Source organism: Pipra filicauda, unplaced genomic scaffold (assembly GCF_003945595.2).
Source record: "Pipra filicauda isolate LSUMZ 115617 unplaced genomic scaffold, ASM394559v2 scaffold187_size1440530_pilon, whole genome shotgun sequence".
NCBI lineage: Eukaryota > Metazoa > Chordata > Aves > Passeriformes > Pipridae > Pipra > Pipra filicauda.
The window spans coordinates 382,821-406,925 of record NW_024104295.1 but is presented as its reverse complement, the minus strand read 5'-3'; the positions used below and the strand labels follow the sequence as shown (position 1 = coordinate 406,925).

The 24,105-nt window shown below is 54.8% G+C and overlaps 1 protein-coding gene across 1 annotated transcript; it reads right to left on the bottom strand.

The window, feature by feature from the left end:
• Positions 1 to 4,828: 4,828 nt before the first annotated feature.
• Positions 4,829 to 6,224, bottom strand: PTF1A (pancreas associated transcription factor 1a). The gene is made up of 2 exons (XM_027751757.2): positions 5,486 to 6,224; positions 4,829 to 5,369 (listed from the first exon to the last, which is right to left on the bottom strand). The coding sequence occupies exons 1-2, from the start codon at positions 6,108 to 6,110 to the stop codon at positions 5,167 to 5,169; spliced, it is 828 nt and encodes a 275-aa protein (XP_027607558.1). The 5' UTR covers positions 6,111 to 6,224; the 3' UTR covers positions 4,829 to 5,166.
• Between the last annotated feature and the right edge of the window lie 17,881 nt (positions 6,225 to 24,105).

Below are 24,105 nucleotides of genomic sequence, written 5' to 3'. Positions count from 1 at the left end.
CCGGGGGGAGCCCCGCTCCTTTCGGCGTGGCCGCCGCCAGACAGGGCCCCGCGACGCGACGCGGCGGCTCCTCGCGAGGCCCCCCCCGGGGCCGCCCCCGGCGCGGCCACTGCTCAGGGACGGCGCCGCCCTGGCCCGCGGGGGCACCCGGCAGCCGGGCCCCCTCTTGGAGACCTCCATGCGCAACGCGAGTCGGCGGGCGGGAGAGCCCCGCCGCCGCCGCCCGCTATCGCTCGCCAGGGCCCCGACGGCGGCGGGTCCGCACCGGGGGCTTCAGTTGGGAGCCGCCCCCGGCCCGGGGCCGCCCCGCCCGGCCCCTCCCGTGTGCGGCGGCGGCGCGGGGAGCGGCGGGGAGCGGCGGGGCGCACGTGCGCCCGCGCGGGGTCCGTCCCCGCGTCGAGACGCGCGGCGGTGCGGGGCGCGGGGGCGGCGCGGGGCCGGGGCGCCCGCGGGAGGGGAGCGGCGCGGGGGGGGCGGCGGCGGCGCGGGGGACACGGACACCCCCCCGTGCCCGCCGAGACGGGCCCCGGGCGCGGCGGCGGCGGCGCGCTCGTCCCCGCCGGGCGGTCTCCGGAGAGGCCAGCGGCGGCCGGGCGCGCCTCGCCTGCAGCCGGAGCCATTCATCCCCCGCCCCTTTGTTCGCCCTGAGAGTAACGCTGTGAATTAAAAGAAATGACAATATTTCGTATCTGCTCGCCCGGCCAGGAGAAGGGCCCTTGAGCCTGGCAAAAATCAGGCGGATCATTCATCGTGCCACCCCGCACCTGTGGGCTTGGCATTGAAAACCCCGCGGACCTCTTCCTATTCAACTTAATTATTCCCCTAAGGCGCACAATGGTTGAAATGGAGCAGGTTGGAGTCTGTTTATTGGTCGTAAATGTTTTTCTGAAGATCTTCTGAATCTCATTGTTAGCTCGTTGTTTGAGGCTGCCCTCTTTCTTTCAGACGAGAGTAGCCTTGGACTTTTCAATTTTCAATCGTAACATCTGCTTAATCGTACGGATCAAAATATGGAGACACAAAACATATGTAATGGTTGATTTGTTAAATCCTGGTAATGAGTTATTAACAAGGGAAAACAATAGGGCAGGATGGTGAGAGCCTTATGGTAACAGAGTCACTTTATGTAACGCCTGACGTTTCCCTTCTTGATAAATGGAACTAAGGTCTGAGCGCCAGGTGATAGCAAGAAAATCAATGTCTTTAGGGGCCGGCACCGAGACTTTTTTTCTATGTGAAAAATTAGGAGACATAAAATTTAATTGGCTGATCAGGGGAAAGCAGTGGTCTTAAGTTTAATTGCCAGTAGGCTTAGCGAGGGAGACAAAACAAGATTTGGGCCTGTTTGTTTGCTTGCATCCCAGCGCCTAGTCCAAGTGTATCGTTGAAAATGTGTTTTATTATAACACATGTCATGCTTTACAGTTCCCATATTGTGTAAAGACAATAGTTAATGGTACATTAAAGACAAGCAAACCATGCCAACACGTCTTGGACACATTGTAAGGGCCTCTCTCTTTGCTCGCTTTAGGCAGCTGCAGTCCAGGACCCAGAAGCACAAAAAGAACAAGTTTGAAATACCAGGTGCATCCGAGAGAACCACGACAGGGATTGATATGTTATAGCCCAGGACATGAACCTAGCAATAAAGATATCATTGCGATTGTTTGCGGCTTCCACGCCATGTAAAGCCGGAGGCGCCGGAGCAGGCTGCTTTCTGGCAGCGGAGGCTCTGCCTCCCAGGGCTCCCCCGGCGCCCTCCGCCAAACCCGAGCACCTGTTGGCCAGACCCCGGCCCCGTCGTGGGAATCGGCTCCCGCCCACGCTTCCAGGTCTCAGCAGCGCGGTTTGTTGTGGAGTTATTTAGGACCATTCCCACCGGCTGCGGGATGCTTTGGAAAGCGGGAGGTTTACCAGGGGACACTCAACTGGTGTTTGTTCGACCTCGCAGCTGGTACTCGGTGCCAGCGAGAGATGCGTGAATGAAAGAGGGATGAGATCCCGAGCTGGGGAGGCTTCACGCCCCGCGCCTCGCAGGGCGCTCGCCCGACTGCCGGCAGATGAGAGGCCCTGGGAACCACGGCGGGACGGGTTCACAGTGCCCACGGCAGTCCCTGCCTGCGCACAGCGCTGCCGAGGAGTCACGCACGCCTTCCCATCCCCTTGCTGGGTGTGCAGGCGAGCGGTCTGACGCTTCCCGTCTTTCAGGCTTAGGTGGAGGGGTTGTTGTTTTTGGGGGTTTGTTTGTTGTTGTTGGTTTTTGGTTTTGGGGAGGGGCTTGTTGTTTTTTTTCGGACAATCAAATAGTTTTTTCACCTGGAGCATCACGAGTGATGCTGGCCACGGAAGGATAGCATCAGCCCGCACACCTAAAGCCCGCACCTCCGTCCTGGGAGCCTGCGGGAAGCGAAAAGCCCCTGCAAGTGCCCCTAACATTCCCGCCCATCCCAAGAGGGGCTGGGGCTTTTCTCCCATTTTGTTCTCTTCTACCCGGCTCTGCAGCCCCCGCGGGGATTGCGGCGCTGGGGATGGAGGGGGGGGCGGGGGAGAGAGACGGGACAGTCCTGGGACCCGGGCAGGCCTCTCCGCCCCCCCCTCCCCACTGCCGTCGGGGCAGTGCGGCCGCGGAGGAGCGGCCGCCGGGGGAGCCAGTGCGAGGTTTCAGGCGGGCGGTGGGGGCTCCGGGAGCGGGGCAGGGAGGCGGGGAACCCTTGCCCGCGGCGCCTCGGTGGGCAGCGCTGGAAGGTGCAGCTCACGGCCGCGGGGAGGAGGAGTGGCAGGCGGCTGGGAACCGGGGTTTCGTGGCTGTCAGTCGCGCCTTCCTCACGCTGGTCCGTACCGCGCCGAGCCGTGCTGCCCACCAGCAAACCCCCCAAGGCTGCCGCAAAAACTGCGAGCCAGAGTTGCGGGAGCCGCGAATCCCTCCGGGTGCCTCCGGACGAGGGGACCTGCACAGGCAGTTCCCTCCTGCCCTGTGCGGCGGATTTTGTCGCAGGAGCGCGGCGCTGGGGTGAATGGATGATGAGTCAGTCAAAAGGAGCTGTCAGTCTCTTTGAAGATTGAATTTAAAGGGACTTGCCAAGTCAAGACGGGAGAGTGACAAGATAGAGACCCTGGTGCTTTACATGCGAAGGCCGGCTCTTCCGCTTCATCTGCACCATACTAAAGGATGTGTTGAAGCATTGAATCACAAAAAAGTGGCACGCCAAAGAAAAGGTGCCACATAACAATGATTGTAGTGTTTTAATTGTGGGGGACTGCATCACCAAAGCCAATTGAGACGGACGAGGCTATACACAGAAGGAAACGGTACAACACTTCCATAACTTATAATTAAGCTGAAGTCCGACTAACATTTGACTTTCTAATGAGTGTAATGAGATTACATGCCTGATGGAAGCATTTGTGCAAAAGCGACTTTCTGTGTTTAATGAGGTCCTAATACGGGACAAGATCGAATTATAGGTCGGCTCTTTTTCTCTCTCAAAGAGCCCCGTTTAAGTTCAATGACACCGGTGCCGTCCGCCTCCCGCCCGCTGCCGGACGGGGCGAGGCTTGCGGCCGGTCAGCCCCGTCGCAGCCCGGGATCACAAGAAAAGTGAGCAAATAAAAAAGCAATGACCCCCCCCAACCCCCGCCCCAGCCCAGCGTCGGCGTGTTTGTGTGGGTAAGTAGCTCCTCTAATTGCTATTGGAATAGATCCATGCCATCCGCTCCAGGGACTAAATGTGTCTAACTAGGTTAATGCAATTAGCATGCATGCAACATATTGCTCCCACTTTGCGGCAGCTTTGAAAAAAAAAGGAGGGAGAGGGAAAGATGTACAGTATATGATGAGTTATAATTATACCTTGGCTCACCAGGGCCGTTCCCATCCGCCTGGGCACTGCGCAGGGACAGCTCTGCTCCGGCCGTGGGCCGGGCCGGGCATCTGGGACTCTGCCGGGGGCCGAGCCGTCGGGGCTGAGCCGCGGGTGCCACGGGAAAATTAGCACCTGCGGCGCCGGGCCGAGCCCCCCGCCCCAGCCCCGGGCCGCCCCCCTCCCCACCCCCGCCGGGAGCACTTGCAGCCCCCGGCCCGACCGGCCCCTGCCGCCCCCACCCCTCGCCCCCGGGCAGGTGCAGCACAGCCGTCTCCTCCGCAGCCGGGCACGCTGAGCTGGGGCTACTAGAGCGATTCTGCCACCAGTTGCACGATGGCTTTGCCATACCCCTGCCCCCTCCCCGCTACTAGCGGCATCCCCAGGGCGAGGAGTGTTTCCCAGGCGCAGCCGGTGCAAGAACCGCGGAAGGCTCGGGGCAGCCGACAGGATTCCGGTGTGGAGCCACATACCCGCGGGAACCAAGCCTGCCCGGCCCCCAAGCCTGGCCCTTCCCTCACCGGCACTTTTGGGAACAGCTTTGTGCGGCTCTGGACGGAGCGCCCATTCCCATAGCGGCGGGGTCGGGGGTACAAGGCGGCGGCGGGGTACACACACCCTCGCAAAGTTGGTGTTTGGGGGCTCGGATCTTCCAGCTGGAAACCACAAGCAGTGCAGAGGCACTGAAAGGAGGGGACCTCCTAGAGGTAGACAAAGACATCAGTTGGAAGCACTTCAGGAGAGGACGTCAAAGGGGAGGAGAGAAGGGGAAAGTATGCCCCCTCCCGTCCCCGTCCCCCCGACGCTATAAGAGCAGCCTGAGCCGGCGATGGGGCACAGTGGAGCCAGCATCTGGGCCGAGGGTGCCACCGGGTCCCGGGGCTCAACCCGCCTGGGGACCAAGCCGGGAGTTCATCCTCGGGATGTGGTGGGGCTGTCGGCAGCCGCTTCCCACAAATACACTGCTCCACAAGGAATAATTCGGTTTATTATTAACAAACACAGGAAGAGTCCACGTGCGGCAATAAATTATTTTCACAGGTTCTGGCATATTTCCCTCCCCCCCCAAGAAAAAAAAAAGGTGCTGGTGGAATAAACCTATTGCATATCTTAAAAAAATCAGGATAAATTATATAAATTATATAATGAAAACAGACGATTCTACCTCATTATCACTACTCCATAATAAATAGATAAATAAAGTTGATTGCCCTTAGAGTCTGAATCTTAAATTCCATTTACAATATAGGTCTCTACATACAGCATGTACAGAGAGGGCGGGGGTGGGGACCACCCGCGCGACGCCTCACGCCACGAAGTCAAAGGGGGGCTCGTTCTCGATGTCGTTGACGGAGGGTTTGTTGTTCACCTTCCGCGGGTCCTCGGGGGTCCACACTTTGGCTGTCCGGATGATGTTTTGTTCCTTGAGCTGCTTTTCATCAGTCCACGACAGCGAGTGACCGGCCAGAGGGGGGAGTCCGTAGTCGGGGTCGCTCGGGGAGGGAGATCCTGGGGGACAGGGGGGAGAAAGGAAGGCAAGGGGTTATTGCTGGGACCGGCATTCCTGCGGAGCGCGGAGTCAGGCTGCGCTGGGCCGTACCGGGCCGTGCCGGCCCGCCACTTACTTGTGCCGCGGTGGCAGATGATGATTTTCTTGGGCTGGCTAGAGCTCTCGCTGCTGGCGCTGCGCAGAGGCAGGTCGGACTGCACCAGCTCGCTTAGGAAGTTGATGTAGCCGATGGCCAGGCGCAGCGTGTCCACCTTGGAGAGGCGCTTCTCGTAGGGCAGGGTGGGGATGTGCGAGCGCAGCCCCTCGAAGGCGTCGTTGATGGACTGCATCCGCCGCCGCTCCCGCACGTTGGCGGCCTGACGGAGCTGCTGCAGCTCCGCCTCGGAGCGCACCCGCCGCCGCCGCTTGGCCGAGCCCAGCGCCTGGAGCCGCCCCCCGGGGGACAGCAGCGCCGCGCCCGCCGCCCCGCAGCACTCGTAGGCGAAGCCGGGCGAGGCGGGCGACGGCGGGAAGGCGGCGGCCGGCGCCGGGCAGCGGTAGCCGCCCTCGGGGTCGCCGCCGTCGCGGTAGTACTCCTGCAGCTGCCGGCTGAGGAAGTCCACGTCCGGCTCCAGCAGCCCGTCGGCGGCCAGCGCATCCCGCGGGGGCGGCTCGGAGAAGAAGTCCTCCTCGTCGAAGTAGGGGGGCGAGGAGAAGGAGTCCAGCCCCCCGGGGAAGTGCTCCAGCAGCACAGCCTCCATGCTTCGCCCGGCCCCGGGCGCGGACGGGGACGGGACGGGACGGGGCGGGACGGGGCAGGGGGGCAGCCCCGCGGGGGACGCGCCCGCAGCCGCTGTCGCCGGCCCGCTGGGCCGAGCCGCCCCGGCGGTGGCGGGGCCCCCGCCCCTGCCCGCCCCTGGGTGGCGGGAGGCCGGGCCGCTCGGCCGCTGCGGCGGGAGGAGGCCGGAGCCGCTGGCGCCGCGGGCCGGCACGCGAGGGGTCTTATAACGACATGGCCGGGCGCGTGCCGCCGGCCGCCGCCGCCAGCCAATCAGCGCGCGCCGGGGGGGCCGCGCCCCCCGCCGGGGAGACCCCGCGGAGCCCCCGAGGGCCGGGGGGCGGTGCCGGCACCGGCCCCGAGCGGGGGGAGCGGCAGGGCCCCGGCAGAGCCCCCGCCCGGCCCCGCCGCGGCCGCCGCGACCGCCGCTCCCCGCACGTCGGGCGAGAGCAGCCGCGGTCCGCCTCGGCACCTCTGCTCGGGATCCGCCTGCCGAAAGGCGCGCCTTGGCCGTGACGGGCAAAGCCTCGCTCCCTCGCGGCACCGGGAGGCACCACCCCGCGCATCTCACCCACAGCGCCTTCCCCGCTCCCCCGAGACCGCCAGTCGGAGCGGGCATAGGGGGGATCGATGGCGCGGGGTTTTTCGCGGCGTTCGAACTGAAGGCAATTCTATCGTAACATCAAAATACATCACGTCAGCTCTTGCGCCCGGCCATGCATCGATTTTGACCTCATTGGGCCCTGTTGCGTTTTTCCTTTTCCCTCTCCCACTGCCCTCTCCGGACAAGCTTGTTCAGCGGAGTCTCTGTTAATAATTCCCTAACTGACTCTCACTGATTAAAGCCTTAAAAATTCTCACTGGGGTGAAATGGATTACTCGGCAGATTAGGACAGGATTATCTCTGTCATTAGCGCTGCAATAGTTTGTCCGGCAGAGTCTGTCGAGGTTTATCGAAAGTGACTTTCCAGTGTGCCACCAGCGCGGGCAGAGATCAAACTCCGAGTGGAAGCATACCCGGCTCTATCAGCAGAGCAAGACAGGGCCAGCTCCGGGAAAGTAATAAATGACTCGACTTCAAAGGCACTGACATCGCCGTGATAACGGCAGGGAAACGCGTGAGTCATGGGAGGGAACAAAGAGCTTTGCAAGAACAACTTAGAAAGTCCCGCTTGCAGACGGACCACGAGAAAAAACGAGAAGGGAAGGTGGAGACTTCTGCGCGAAGCCAGGAATGCTCCCACGCGTGGCCGGGGAACAGCTGCCACCCGTCCCGGGAGGAGTAAACTGAGAGAGTGGTCCATAGAGGGACCATGCAACGGCGATGCGGCTCCCCGTTCACGTCCAGCCGGAGAGCGGGACCAGGGACCTCGGCATCCGGACTCCTGTTTCCATTCATGCCCGTCGTTCCTCAACCTCGCACCATGCACCTCTGCCAAGAGCCAGGCTTCTGTATGCCCATGCCCGCAGTGCTGCGGGATACCTCCGACACTGCCTCTGCCCCAGGCTGAGCCAGCCCTGCTCCTTTAGCCTTCCCGCCCCGGGCAGCTGCTGCAGCTTCCTCTGCCTCGTCGGCCCTTCACCTCTCGCGGCTGTTTGCTGCAGCGGCTGTCCCAAACCGCCCGCAGTTCTTAGATACGGCCTCACGAGCGTCGAGCGCGGGGAATAATCCCTTCCCTCGGTCTCCTGGGCTGTGACCGTGTTCATGCCGCTCAGAGCTGCTGCTGACATGCCGTGCGGCCGGGGCACATGGCTGGCTCCCGCCCAGCTCGCTGCCCACCGGAGCTTGGTGGGGACCGCTCCGAGTGGCACGGAGCACGACGGCCAGGAGGCCTCTCGGCGTCCCCAGCCGTAGATTGGCAGTCATCCCTCGCCCTCGGATCGCTGCTCCCGAACAGCCCTGTCCTACCGAGACGAAAGACCCACCTGAAAGAGCAAACAGAGCTTCCGCACCGCAAGGAGCAGCGATGCTTCCCCTTCCCCGCCCCGGGGCTTCCCGGGGGGCCGCGCTGCCCCCTTACAACGGGAGCATCCTTGTCCCTCCTTTCCGCTTTCAGCGCTGGGAGGGCAAATGCTTGGCGACTCCACGGCAGCCGGGCGTGAGGCGCTGCTAGCAGGGCCCGGCCCTTGAGGCTGCTAGGGGGGTGGAGGTGCCGCGTAGTCCGGGGAAGCCCACGACCCACGACCACCCCTGCATCCCCATGGCCCCCGGGAGCCGCCAGCTCATCCACAGCCGGTCCCACAGTTGTGCTGCGCTGCCGAGGTGACGTCCCTGTGCCCCTGCCCGTGGTCCTATTGTCCCCCTGATATGCACCTAAACGCGAGCCCTGTCCTTCTCCACTGTGGCCGGGTCGCGCCTGCGGCTGGACAATCTCCTTTTCCAAAAGCAAATGGGCCGGCTCCTTCCCGCCCTGCCTGGCATGAGTGCAGGCGGGGAATGAACGCTACGGGTGGAGCACCACAGCCAGAAACACAAGTATAAATCTGACATATACCGTGCATCCCTCTCGGATCCATGTAATTCCTACCGCGAAACACACGGAAAAAGAAGAAAACAAAACCCTAGCAACACTGAGGTGATTTCGGGGGAATTTCCGGGCCACGGAGCTGGCTCTGTTCCCTCTCTTGCATGCCCAAGGAGTCATCACCTATGGGGTGGCGAGTCCTTGCTCCTGCCACACTCTGGCTGGAGTCGGGCAGTTGAAAGCTGATGAGCAACTTTGTCGAGTGACTCCTGATATCGCTGCACCCACTCGAGACACACAGGCTCACATACACACACACTCCTGCGCTGACTCATAGTCCATCTTGCAGCATTTTGCCCAGGTCAGACAGGTTAAGTGCCGCCAGATCCTGAGGAGGAGTAAAACCCCAAAACAAGCTCTTTTCCGCAAAACCTCTGCCACCAGCCTTCTCTCAAGCGCAGCGTTTTGACCACGGTCTGTCCCTGTCCCTGAGAGCGTGACAGGCTCCAGGAGCACCTCTCGTCAACGCAGTGGTGAAGCACCTCCCCGACGGCAGTATCTGAAGGCTTTGGGGGTAAGAAAGAGAAGAGGATCTCTCTCTGATTCAAGCACAATGCGTGCCCAGAGACGCTGGGGGACCCCAGCCCATTTACCACGCCAGAATCTTTCCCCCTTCCCCAGGGTTAGCTGTGCCCGTTCTGCTTTGGCGCACGACGGTACCGCACAGCCGGGGTGAGCCCTACAGCACCGGGCTGCCAATGTCACACTGTGGAGGCGGCACGACACCACTGGGCCACAAAACTCAGGCAGGTGGTCTGGGAAGTCAGTTTGTGAGGTCTGTCCGTCCCTGCAAGGCAGCTCCGGCAGGACCGACGGGACTTTCGCGGCCGGCCCGGCAGTTCCCAGCGATGGGAGTGCAAAGGGAAGCAGGGGGATATTTCGGGAACCCACTGTTTCCAAACCGCTGATGGCTCGGAGCTTGTCTTGAAACCGTTCAGACCCAGTGTGGAAAATTTGTGAGCAGTGCCTCAGGGGAGGTAAGCAATGCGTGGGACTGGTCTCGTGCAGGGAGAACCCTGACCCGGGCACGGCTGGTGCTCTGCCTGCTGGGGTGCGCGGGCAATGAAACATCGCTCCCCGCCTCCTCGCCGCTTGATGCGACGCCCGGCAGAAGCGATTCCCAATCTGTGCTGAACTCAGCCCTCGCCCCTGCGGCAGTGGCGGCTTTAAAGATGAACGATTCCAGTTTGGTACATGTGAGAAATGAGTACCGACCGTCCCCGAAGGAACCGCCTGAGGCGCGGGAAAGGCTCCTCTCTCCTCTTTGGCAACTCTCGAGTTGCCTAAGACGTTACGAAAGGAAACTTGCAAAAACCAGGAACCGGTATCAGCGGAGCCTGGGCCACGGCATCGCACGTGGGCCAGCACCGCCTGTGTCGCAAAAGCCCTTCTTTCAATATTTGTTCAGCACGGATGTCTCACCTGGCCCCCTCCTGCTCCCTGGGAGAGGTGGCGGAACGACACCTCTCCGCACCACCCTCCAGCGAAGAAAATATATGACCAGCGCTTGACTCTTCGTTATTTTAATTCGCTGAGGGCAAGAACAAGTATGGGGGAGAGCCGGGGGGGGAGGGGAGGGGAGGAGAGGGGAGGGGGAAAGGAACGACACGCCAAGAGGCACGTTGCCTTCTCTTCAGAGTCAATGACCACACGACAAGTCCAGCTGGCAGCCACCTTCACGGGGACCAGGAGGTGCTAAAGGTCCAGAGAATGGGCGGGACATGGGGCCAGGGCAGAGCTGCGTGCAGAGTCTGGTCCACCGGCACCCACTTTCGACACTCCACAGGACCACGCAATGCCCCTCGCCGGGAGAATGAGAGGGCGCACACCCTGCATCGAGGGGACCTGGAGCACGCCTGGCCCTGCCTCTGCTGGAGTGCTCGCTGCTGTATACGCCCCGGCCCAGTAAACCGAGGCTTCATCGAGGGATGGAGCCCGACCCTGGCTCGGGAAGGCGGTAAAGACCTCCTCTGTGGGCGTGGGAGCCCCCCAGCACAACCGAGAAACCACAGAAACTCTGCTTCTCTAGGGCAAGAAGAGTGCCTGGCCCGCGGAAGCCCATCCCTCGAGGGCTCTCGGGGCCAGAACGGGGCCGGGAATCGGGAGCAGTCTGTCGCCCCGTCGAGGCTGCAAAGCTTGCACGGCCCCTAGCCTCTGCAGGATGCCAGTCCCGGCCCGCGGACTGTGCCGGCGCCCGCTGCGCTGAGCACGGTGGGGCGTGCCCGAGGTTTTGGGCCCTGGCGGGCTTTGTACCTTCCAGGGGTCTGCCCCGATCACCACAAACACCATCACACCCATGCTCCTGGCTGCCCTACCGGCGGGCGCGGCGGCGAGCATCTCCCTCAGGGCATCCACGCAGGAACACGGGATCAGCCCCTCCGCCGCGGGATGAGCCCCAGGGGGAGATGCGGAAGCGCTCGTTCTGGTTGCCTTTCCGCGCACGCGGAGCCCCCCTGGGGTTGCTGCGTGAGAAGCACGGCCCCGCACTGGCCCATGGCGGGGAGAGGCTGCCGGGCCCCCGCTGCCCCCGAGCTCCCCCGCCGCCGTCCCCAGCGCCCCGGCTTCTACTTTCTGCTACGTTTTACCCTTGACAGTTAGGACACGGAAAATGGTGGCGTTAAGGGAGCAGCAGTGAGGTCCCAGGTGAAGAGTTCTTCACAGAAAGAGTGACAGGGCATTGGAATGGGTTCTCCAGGGAGGTGCTGGATTTACCGTCTCTGGGGGTGTTTAAGCAAAGACTGGATGTGGCACTTAGTGTCATGGTCTAGTTGACAAGGTGGTGTTAGGTTATAGGTTGGACTCGATGATCTCAGAGGTCTTTTCCAACCCAATTGATTCTGTGATTCTGCGACATAGGTGAGGGGTGAGGTCCACAACCCGCACCCTGCCTTTCAGTCCAGTCTTGTGAAGTAGCTCCAGACTCATGTGATACTCCAGAATAACGAATCCTGTTAGCTCAAGCTGAGGCAAAAGACCAGGTCCTCTGAGGTCCCGAGGTCTGTTTGGTTTCCTATCCAACTCTAATCTTATATTACCTGCATATTTGCTGATCCAATGCCTTGAAACCACAGGCATGGGAAGATAAGCCAAGAGAGTTCCACCTTCCTCCGTGCAGGCATTACCCAGTACTCTTCTCAAATCTTCCTCCCCACCCTCCCCACACCTATCAGTGTTTAATTAAACAAGATATCTGAGTCCATAAAGCCTCGGTGGGGCAAATTCCGAGTATGGCCATTTTCTCCTCAAGATTATAAAACTCACCACTTCACCTGCTGGGATTGCTTGGCGTGCTGCACTCTTTCAGAGATGCAATGTTTGATGCAGAAACGAAGCAAGAGTATTTTAAAAAGACTGGACCAGAGTTTGCCTGGTATCTGCCCAAATGATATTTTACCAGAATTAAAAAAAAAAAAAAAGTCCGATTGCAATTCCCGATACAAAATAGCACTTTAATTGAGCAACTCCTAGGATTATTTTACCACTGAAAGCATAATCAAAATTAAACTTTGTTTAGTGCAACCTTGAGGGATTATGTGTTTCATGGTAACAAACTTTTACACAACTTTCCTGCTCTGTAGACGAGGGGAGGAGACCCGCATGCCAGACACCGGGCAGGTCTGCGCTGACAGGCACTGGAGGCCCCAAACCACTTCTTAGACACGTCTGCGGAAGCTCTTTTGCTTCCTGCGGGCCAGCAAAGCTCCACCAGCCCACGGCATCCCCCGGCCATGTAGCCCGACCATCCCCGGAGGCAGGTGCCCGGGACCCGGGCAGCTCCCCCGGAGCAGAGACTGGCCCGGGGATGCGGGAGGGAGCAGAGGCGGCTGCGGTGAGCCCGCCCCTTCCCCCGCCGCCACGTGAGGCCCATAAATAAGGAGAGGAGAAACGCTCCCCCCTCGCCGACGCTACCGGGGCGAGCGCGGCTCGGCGGGGCGGCGGCCCCACAAAGCCGACGGGGCGGCCCCGGGCCCTCGCCCGCCCGGCGGAGGAGGCGGCACCTGCAGCCGAGGTCGGCCCGGCTGCGCGCCCTCCCCTCCGAGCTGGTACCTGGGCGCTGGGTTGGTAATGCACCATAGCGGGCCGCCTTTCAGGCTCTTTCAAACCGAGATCGCGGAGGTCACCGTGTCTGCAAACCCCCTCCTTCGGCCGCTCGGGCCGGGGTGCCAGCACGGCAAGCTGGAGAGCAGGCACAGCCCATGGGAATCCCAACACTTGTGCCGCCGGCTCCCCCGGCCCGCCCTTCTCCCCCCTCCCCGCCCCGAGGAGCCGCTGAATGTAACAAATGAGCTGCAATCGATCTGCGGGCACGGGGGAAAATCAAATTATATGGTGCGGCTGGGCGGCCGCGGCCGGCAAAAGGTGCGGGCGGGCGGGCTGCCGACTCCCCTCCGCTGGCGAGGCTGCCAGTCCCAGCCCCGCTCGGCTTCGCTTCTCGTTCCATGGAGTAGACTGAACTGCGCCGGCCGTGACAAGGCAGGGGGTCGCCGGCTGCGAGGGGCTCGCCCTGGTCCCGCCAAACGCCGTCCCGCAGCCGATGACTCCTGCCCCGAGAGGCGCGACGGCGGCTCGGTGTCGCTGCCCACCTGCACGCAGGTTGCCCGGCTTGAGGAGGCGCCAAAGCCCCTGCAAAGCACCTGCGGGGGAACGGGATGAGGGGGACGGCAGCAAGGTCGTGCATCAAAGGTCTTTCCTCCCTTGCTGGTGCCGCTTTCAGGTCTCCTCTACGAGCTCCTTTTCCGGGCCTGGGGCTGGCACGGGGAATCAGCCCCGTCTCACCGTCGGTGCCGCCGGGCCCGTCCCGCACGTGCGGAGCCCGAGGCTCGCCGCCCGTAGGACGCACCGCCCTGGCGAGAGGCGCGTCGGGCACCCGCCAGCCTGGACGAGCAGCACCTGCCGAAGCCGCCGGCTGTGAGCAGAGGGGGTTCAGACAGCGAGCTCGTACCTGAGCCCTTTTCTCGCCCCCCAGACGTGCGTGGGCGAACGGCTCCGCTTGGGAAAAACCCCGCGCAGGGCCGGCGGTTGTCGCGGGTCCATGGGAATCTGGCCACTTGTGCCGGCCGCAGCCGGGAGGGGGCTGTGCTTCCTTTACAAAAAGAGACACAATTAAGCAAAATGCTCAATGAACATTATAAATGATGTGCAATCGCCTCGCAGATTGCTTAGCAAATCAAATTATATGGTTGCTCACGGATGATTTCCATGTCCTTTAAAGCGCAAACAGGTACTTTCTGATTCGAAGAGGAGAGAACAGTGTTGGTAGGTTTTTTCCTAAACAAAACAAAACAACCCCTCCCTCCACCCCCCCCCCAGAAAAAAAAAAGTGCAGCGCTTTAAACATTGCGGAGCAATGCCACACGCTGAAAGTCGGCTGTGTGAATATTCACGTTCTCCTTTGTTCGCCCCTGAATTTCACAATAGCCTGGGGAGGGCACGTTCACTGCGCTCTTGTAAATTTGACTAAAACCGCCAGGCACCTGCTTGGCAAAGCACAAAGCTCCCTACGTTTCCACCAACAATTTACTGTTTCATCAGCTTCTAAATTGACCCGTCAATGGCAGGGCTCAAAGCTAATATCATTTAAATCAACGGAGACGGCCTGGTTCGAGGCTCCGCCGGCTGCGGGAGTGGTTCAGGTGCGAGCGGGGCCGGGGCGGCCGTGCCCAGCCTGTGGGGTCATCCGAGGCTGCCCTGCCCTGCTCGGGACGCGAGGAGGCCGGAGGAAAAGGCAGCCACGGTGCGGGGTGGAGGAGGCCGGTCGGGTGCTGGTTTTGCTGGACGGGGACGGCGCAGTGACCCCTTTAGTGCATGACAGCGGAATGAGGACGGCAACAAACCCAACCAGCCGCCTCAGGGAACAGGCTCCTATCCCAGTGGTTAACAGGGCCCTTCCTTATTCTGTTAAACACCCGTGTCTCATCGTCTCTTCCATAAACAAAACCAGCTCTAGATTAAATAGAAACAAGGTTTTCCAGTCATTGCTGCTTTTGGTGGGTTAGAGATTCCATTAATTTTCTGTCCTCTTCCCTTGAACCCTCACTGGTTTACGTCCATCTGTTGTGTTGGTTCCTATGAAAGATTTCAGTCTTCAAGGGATTTTCCCTTAGGTCTATATACAGTCACCATGTTCCTTCCCAGCTCTCATTTTGCCAGGGCAAGAAAACGAAGCTTGGAATTAGACTCCCCCCTTCTTTACCACATTTCCCCGCCCTTTTCGTCATATGAGTTATCTGCTGGGACAACCAGAACCGTAATGGTACACAGCTGTCCAGGAGAGCTCTCACAGCTCCTTGGAGAATGCCGTCAGCATTTGTCTTCCTGCCAAAATCCCTCACTTTGTACTGCAAGGGTTGTATTTACCTTTTTCATGGCCATGTTCCTTCATCAGCTCATGATCACTTTGCCATTAACTAGTGCCCCAAGGTCTTTTTCCTCCTCTATCTGGCAAGGCCTATCAAGACCACAGCCATAGCACACGTTCTTACCGCGTGTCCTTAATGTGTGACGCTTTAACACTGGATTTCACTCCTTATTCGCCACTCTGGTACTCACAGTCCTAGGCTTCCTCTGATGATTTTTAAAGCCCCCTCCATGCTGGGATGCATTTTCTGCTCTGTGACTTACAAACAGCAGAGTCCTTTTTTTGCTCTACAGCTCTTCATGAAAAATTTTCTGTTGAGTCCATAAGACCTGTGAGACCTGGACCATGGCATAGCTTCATATGTATAAGAGCTCTTGATACATTTCTCTCTCTCTCCCTTCCATGAATTTGTCTAATGGATTTTAGAACTCAAACAACAAGTATTTTTATTAACATTATTAGATACTATTTAGCAGAGATGAGTTTTAAATTAATGATTCTTAATCATTAATTAATGAAATTAATGAAAGAGGTAGGACTTCGAGACGCAGGAAAAACCAAAGGCTTAAACTCACCTTATGGGTCCACATTCCTCAGGAATCTCCCATCAGCTACCATCTAGCCCCACAAGTGTCTCTTACAAGGAGACACTGTACACTGTTGGTGTTTTGTTGAATAGTCTTGGCTGTAATATGATGTTAAAATGATGATTTTTAACAGGAATGGCTGACCTGCCATGGTTGTTCAGTTCCAGGAAAGGATTTCCAATGCAGATCCCTCAAACCCCGCTTCTAAGTGCAGTTACATTTTTATCCAGCCCAGAGTTAGACATTTGTTGGCTCCTTACTGAGTCCACTGAGTCACTCCTACATTCTTTTTTGATCACCTGCCTTTCACTTTACCAGGAGCCTTGGGGCTGTATGCCCAGCACCTACAATTTAGGCATTGCAAAACCACATCTCTGCATCCATTTAGCCCTGAGGCTTTTATCTTTGTGGCAAATTATTAACCAAGTCAGGGACATGAAAAACATCTACACAAGGAGATGCTGCATTTTCTTCGGAAGTTGTCCACACATGAAAAGTACTGTTTTACCTAGCCTGGTAGCTCTTCTCATATGCTCATCTTCCAATAGGCATGGGAAAACATTGTGCATTCTACTCCATGAGAAACTTTCTCACGAGGAGGACTATTTTCATGTCTCCTCTCAATGACCTCTTCTTAAGACTAAACAAATCCATATCTCTTCAATGTGCACTTTTTAAACATCTTAACATTTTTATGCTGTTAGCTGCTAATTTCTCTGTCCCATTTCTTCAAGTGCAGTGTCCAAAACCAGACACTGTACTTAGGCTAAGCCTCACCAGTGCCAAGTAGAGCAGAATAATTATCTCAGGGTTTTAACCAAAACACTGCTGTTAATATATCCCCAAATGACATTTGTTTTTCTGCATCTCCCATTTTACCTGGTGCATGGTTCACAACAGCCAGCTGATCCATTCCTGCCCTACTGCTGCCTTATCAGTTATTCTTCATTTCACATATCACACATTTGATCTGTCTTTTGTCCCAAGACTGCATTTTGTACTTGTCTTATTACAGTGCAGCTTATTGATTTCAGGCAAGCTCTCCAATCTGTGAAGATCAATGTGAGTCCTGATCCTGTTCTTCACATCAACCTCTCTCAGCCTCTCCCAGCCAGTGCTCTCCAGAGTTGAATTATGCACCCTTTTTTCCAGTAGCCTATTTCTTGTTGAAAACATCGGGGCTGCAACAGATACCTACAGGACCCCACTGGGCACATCCAGCTTCGACAGTGGATGAGCACTTTTGAATGATTCAAACATTATCTGCTCATTCTAATCTCTATTTTATTGAGATCTCATTACATGGTTTTGTTTGTCAGAAGAGTCAAGGTTTTTGACACAGTTGACATATATCACATCTATCTCTTCATACACTTGGTTAGTTAGTCCTTCAAATAAGGACACTGAATTAATTGGAAGTGATATGGTCTTGATTAATCCATACCGATATGTTCTACTGCTTTCTTATCACTTATGTGCTTACAAATTGATTAATAATTGACTCGAATTATCATGGTTACGCTGATGGATTTATACTTCCCAGGATCCTCTTTGCTCCTTTTTGGGCTTGTAAACACATGCCTCTGGCATCAATATCCTCAAGCAAGTCACTTAGGGAGTGAGTCATCATTAACTTTATCTTCATCCAATCAAGAGCTGGACACTCATTAGGAGAGGGATTCAGGAATACGACATATATGGTCTAGTACTGTTACTACCTAGTATCCAGGACTATACAGTACTTGGGGCTTGCAGACATGACACAGGATCAACAGAAGATCTGCACCTTTCTGGAGGCTCAGCTGGAATTTCCATTCAGGCTATCTATGTGGGATACCTGAAAGCATCCAAATGGGATAGGGCATCTATATCCATATGAAAGTAACTGCACTCCTAAGTATAACACCTTATGGTGTTCATTAATAGTCAAGGGGAAAAGATGGGTAAAACAAAACATCCTCAGGAGGGAACTTTTTTAAGATGGAGTCTGGTGGCCTTTCAAGATGCCACTCTTGTTCCACTGGTAACAGAAGGGGAAAAAAATCCAGAAGGATAAAAAAAAATACCTTGCAGTTAAAGGACTAATATTTAGGCAGCTACATGTTTTTCAAGGCATTCCAACATTTAAATTATTCAAATGCCTAACAAGAGTTTTTAATTACTTAAGTGCATTGCACCCAGTCTGGCTCATGCTTGGTCTGGCTGATTTTCAGCACCACTGAAGACACCCCATGTAGGAAGCTAATTACTTCAAATTACTGCTGGAGCATTTCTACATGCTTACAGCTCTCTAACAACTACCAAGAGAAATTGCACTGATTAAACTTTAGCTTGGGTGTTTTTCTTGATTCAGAGCAATCCAGGGTTTTATAACTCAGCCCTATCTATTAAATGCAGAAAACAGCCTTTCACTTGCTCTCAGGTGAGGATAACTACATGAAAGCTTGCTTTCACGCCCTAATCTGTGGTAACTGAGCCACACGCACCCAAGGCAGATGCACCATGCAGTATAAATTGGGAAACTGGAAATTTATATGAGCTGCTCATAGCCCTGAGCCATGTTAAAACCTTCTTTCAAATCTACAGACAGGACACTGGTGGCAGGACATACCTAACTCAACAGCAAATGCAATAAACTTAGAAAACAACAAATATCACATCAGTTGACAATTGCCTTTTTGGGGGGGGGGGGTTACCAAAATGCTCAAGACCTCTTCTGGACATAGCCTATCCCAAAGGTGCGTGACCACTGTAAATCCCCTGCATGCATACACTTGGGCTCATCTAATGTACAAGACCTCTATGATCAATTATAGTTGAATGAATGAACGAATGACAGAGTACGGGTGAGGAAGGGGTAGCTTGAGAAAGCAGCTTCTCCCTCATCTGTGCCTTTATTTGCAAGCTGTCATAAATCTGTAGGAATAATTCCACTGCCAGTAGCTTACAGGCTGTTTAATTTAATCCATGCCTCCATCAGCTTTCCAATCAACAGGGCCAACAACGGGTTATCAGATCCACATGAGCTGCTGCAGTTTCCCACCCGAGCATGGGGACTGAACCTGAATTACCCTAGGCCACCTGTCCCTGCTCACCACTGCAATGTACAGTAGAGGGATTTAGCCTTATTTGTAATCTTTTGTCTGCAGCCTTGTTGTTTGGGTGGGGCTGCACCTGTTCATGGAGAGTGGGAATCCCTTAATTACGGCTGTGGGGCTGGGCAGCAAGTGCTGGCCCTGTGTGCTGGCACATAAAGGCTTAGGGCAACGCGTGTGAATTCCGTGCCCTCTTTTTGCCATGCCAGCTTTCATTGCAAATCCTCCACAGGTCTTCACAGCTCAGCTCCTGCATTCCCAGGGCTTCTGCCTGGTGTTTCACACACTAGATTGTCCTTTTTTTAGTGGGCAGAGATGCTGTCTCCCTATATTTTGGATTCTTGAGGTCTGTAATTGTTTAGGAATAATAGCTGAGGGACAATAACACATTTTAAGGTGTATTTCTGGTTATAGCATCTCCAGTTCTTTCTTGTTATCAGATGCAAATTGGGTTTACCTGGTGAACATATACCCATTGCTTTAAACTGTCATGGTAGTAACAACAACTCTACTGAATCCTCAGAGATGATGTTACCCATAGTATCAATACAGGCTGGGGGAGCAGCCCTGCTAACAAGGACTTGTGGGTGCTGTTGGATGAGAGGCTGGACATGAGCCAGCAATGTGTGCTCACAGCCCAGAAAACCAATTGTATCCTCGGCTGCATCCAAAGCAGTATGGCCAGAAGGGTGAGGGAGGTGATTCTGCCCCTTTACTCCACAATGGTGAGACCCCACCTGCAGTGCTGCATCCAACCCTGGGGTCCCCAGCACAGTCCCCATGAACCTGTTGGAACAAGTCTAGAGGAGGGCCATGAAGATGATTAGAGGGATGGAGCATCTCTTCTATAAGGGAAGGATAAGAGACTTGGGATTGTTTACACAGGAAGAAAGAAGGCTTCAGGGTGATCTAATTGTGGCCTTCCAGTACCTGAAAGGAGGTTACAAGAAGGATGGAGAGAGACTATTTACACGGGCATGTAGCAATGGGACAAGCAATAACAGCTTCAAATGGAAAGAGGGCAAGTTTAGATTAGATGTTAGGAAGAAATTCCTTACTGTGAGGATGGTGAGGCTCTGGAACAGGTTGCCCAGAGAAGCTGTGGATGCCCCATTCCCTGGAAGTGTTTAAGGCCAGGTTGGATGGGTCTTTGAGCAACCTGGGCTAGTGGGAGGTGTCCCTGCCCACAGCAGGGAGGTTGGAACTAAATGATACTTACAATCCCTTCCAAACCAAACCAGTCTATGATTCTATGATGCAACCCTACTCTCTTCCCTCACTAATCCCAGTTACTCGCTGAAGCCCCTGTCCAGCCACTTCAGTTGGTGTCTCCTTCCCTCCCTCCCCTGCCCTATACTCCCCTGTGCCTTTTGCTCCCTCTTCTCTCTCCCTGCCCAAGCTCTGCCCCTCTTCACTTCAAATGTTACTGTCTCCCACCAAATGCCAGCAGAGAAGATACTGATGGCATGCCAGCATCCACCTTTTAGCTACAGAGGCCAATGCCACACAGAACTCTGTCGACTAAGTTTGTGCTTGGATTGCACTCCAGGGTGGAAGCGCAACCTGTTCACAGGTTGTACTATGGTGTACCTGGCTGCCAAAACCGCCAGACTTCCGTTAAGCGTGAGCACAGACATCCCCAAAACTCACAACACAGCACTTTTTTCCACCTTTTTCCAGGCCCGTCCAGGCCCGGCAGCCGTGAGGGCCCGGCCTCGGGGCTCTGCCGCCACCTCGCGACCGCCGCTCGGATTGTCGCTGGGATCTGCCGCTTGGAACATTGTGATACCGCTGAAACGGCCCTGAAAACGGCAGAAATTTGCTTTCTCGCTAATTCTCGCTAAGAACGGCGCTTTTTATTTGCTGTGGTGCTGCCCAGGCTGGGGACTGTCGGTCAGTCCGCTCTGATTCAGGGTGAAGGCTGGAGCTGGTACCCGGCAGTGGGTGCCTAGTCTCGCCGCGAGCGATTCCTGTGAAGGGAAGGAAGAAGGGGCTCATGTGGTGCCCCCTCCATCTTGTCACAGCACCTGTACACCCCTCTGCTCCCTTTGCTCCTTGCCAGTGTGCAGATGAGGACCATCCCTCTGTACCTTCTTTGAACTTGTTGTAATAGCCATGAGGATAACCAGGGTTAAGAGCCAGCTGTTGTTGGGCTTATATGACAAATGAGAGGTTCAGATGTAAGACTGATAGCAATCAGATTGCCACCTGCTATCGCTTTAATCCATATCCCAGATTTTTAATTGTTAAGGCAGAAGGAGGGGCTGCTGGCACATGAATACATAAGGACTATCTTAAAGGCACAAAGTGTTAGGACTGTAGCCCAACCATCACACTTCGGGCTGCCCATTTTGTGGGTTTAGCCTCTACTATGATTTTGGCCTAATTTTTGAGCAGTTTCCTCCTGAGTTTTTTAGGATTGGCATACTCTTGTCCTTCCATTCACCATTTTTCTATTTATTTGTTTATTTATTTATTTTTACCAAATGCAGACAATTTCATTTTAGGCTTGGCCAGCACTTTCCAGTTTGGCTTCCTGACAATCTTCTGCTGTCAAGTGGTCTGCATTCATTTGCATTGTGTCTGATTTTCAGCAGGTTCCTTTCTGAGGCCTATTTCTCCTGGCTGTTACCCAGGTGAGCAGTCCTGCTGCAGTCAGAGTGATAATAGCTGTCAGTAATTGGTACTTAAACAGGTTTGTAAGGTCGGGGCTTGCTTCTTCCCCTCAGCTTTGGATAGTGCTAATCTACTTTCAAGTCACGTTTCATCAGAAAAAGAGAACACCAAGAATTTTGAAAGGTTTGCTACCAGCTTTCACAAAGAGATAGCTTAGGAGGAACACGTTGGTTTTGTTGGAGAGACACACAAAATAGACTATGATTTGCATAAAGAGCTGAGAGAGGAGAACTGAATGAGAGATTGAGGGAAGGGGTTTCATTGACTTCAAAGAGCATTGGATCAGATCCATGCAGACCATCTGCAACTTCCTTTGATGCACCAGCAAACTGGAGATAACAAGCCTCTCTTCTCCATATATGCTCTGCGTGAGGCATTATGTAGAGAAGGACTTTGAGCCTGGCAGTGGCACAAGCCACTCTTAGAAGAAAATGTAGGTCCATATAATCTGTTTGGGAGAAGCTGGTTTTCCTGTGATCAAATGTTGCAGCAGGTTTGAAAGCAAACGCACCCCAGAGGTCACTGCAGAGCAGCCATTTGAGCTGCAATGGGTTCCAAGGGAAAATTCACAAAATATTCTGGAATATTAGATTTTTTTTTTAAAGTGTATTTTGAGGTGATTCTGAGTAGTCACTGTCCACCCCTCTTCGAAACCACCCAATTGTATGCCATACCTCCACAGAGTAGGATCCCAAAATTCTATCCTGTTACCTTTTTCAGACTGAACGTCACTTCCTTCATGCTACACTCTCTACTTCATGTTCCCACCTCCTCCCTATACCATACCTCATCTCCTGAAGTCTTCCTGCTTTGGAGTAGCCCAATCTCATCATCCAGTGCATCACATGTCCCCAGCACCCACTGCCACCTCCCCTCACCATGGTCTCAACAAATTCCCTTGTTTGTCTTTCTCCATCCAGAAAAACAGTTCTGATGGCAGAGAGGGATAGCTCCCTGCAGCCACTACTGTGATTGTCACAGGCTTGGAAGTCATCACAAGCACAGCTGAACACCTCTGATCAGCTGTAGTCATCTGTGGAGAGATGCTTAATGGACTTAGTTTAAATACCATGGTAAGGGCAGAGTGGAGAAGTTTTACTGTGTCTCTTGGGAGAAGTTCACCTGCTCTCTCCATTTAGGCAATGTTTTTTAGTTGGCAATTTCTGCATATTCTTGAGGCAGGTGTAGAGCAAGAAGGTGAAATCTTGCAGAAAAGATAAATTGGCACAGGGGTAATAGAAATAAGAATAGTAACAGGACCAAAATAATAAGCCATGATAAGCATTTCTACAGCCCTTTTCACCTGTGCATGTCAAACAATTTGCAAGAGCTAAACAAATTAAGCCTCTCAGCAGTGCTCATATGTCAGAAATACGCAGCTTCTTCCACCTATTGCTTAACTGCTGTCACCCTTGAATTAGGACAGAGAAGCTGTTCATTGCTCAAGGCAATGACGCCTTGCAATTTAGGGTGTGAGAGGCTAACTCAAACTGTAAGACAAGGCACCATTTAGAGTCTAGAGTTGGCCAGGCCACCGCCTTACAAAAAGAGCCATGGATCTTTAACACCAAGTGGTCAGGCCCTCAGTTTGACGTCTCAGCTGATAAAACAGGAAAGGTGAAAGCAGGGGCAGAACCAATCTTTTAACAGCTGGCTATAGGAGAAGACAAATTTGTAAACTGAAAGAGGGACAAAGGAAAAACATTTACCCCCCGCTTTTAATAGAGATTCATTCATAAAACTAAAGTTAGAAAACTAAAAGCTACAAGGTCATAGAAAGTTACATGTGATCCGGTTTTGGAAAATGCCCTTCTTACAGACCAGGCCCAGAGGCAGAGGCTATTTGTGCTATTGCCAAGGAGAAGTGTCATGGAGGCCCCTTTTTTCCTTCTCTGGGGGCCTAAGGAAACTCCAGCTAGACATATTGTACATGACAAGGTTTAACAACCTTTGTTCATAATGGACCCAAGCATGAATACCCAAGTGCATTCAGGAGAGGCCCAGGACTAATGTAAAGCCTGAAATAAGGAGGGAACATTTTCTGGATTGGAATAGGGTCATTCCTGGGGCAGTGAATGTATGCGAGTTCATTTTGCAGCTGGTATTCTGATTAACAGTGAGGTCAATCTCCTGAACTTCCCAAGCGTGAACACCTGCTTCTAGCTCTGCTCAGATCCTAGCCCTTCACAAGGCTTTCTCCTTCAATAATCCCAGAAAATGCATAGGTATCCCATGTCTCTGTCAGAACTGTCCCCAAGAGATTTTCACACCAGGGAGGGTTGATCTCAGCTCTCCCATTCCTGAGAGGTCACAGTCAGCTCTTTAGCTGACATCCCCCAGCTGTGTTGTCATCCTTCAGTGCTGACTTCTCTCAAAATGAAAACATGAATTCTTGTCATCTCTGTTTGACTCCAGCACCTTCCTCTGTGATGCCTTTGCCTCTTTTTTGGCAGTTGGGCAACAGTTGCTATTCTTTCCTGTTCCTCCTTGCTATTACAAGATGTCTGGATCCATCTTTGATCTTCCACAAATGACACCTGAGCAAAGATAACTTGGCTGTGGTCCCCATTTCTACATTCCATGCATCAGTAATATGGCAGAGTAGCACAGCCTCTGTTTCCAGAACTAAGCAGGCTACTCAAGCATCCCTTTTGACTTTTTAATTGCCTTTTTCCTGATGTCTGTGGCAGCTCCTCTGTCCCTGATGAGTTTTTCTGCAAGGCACTTCGTAAATGTC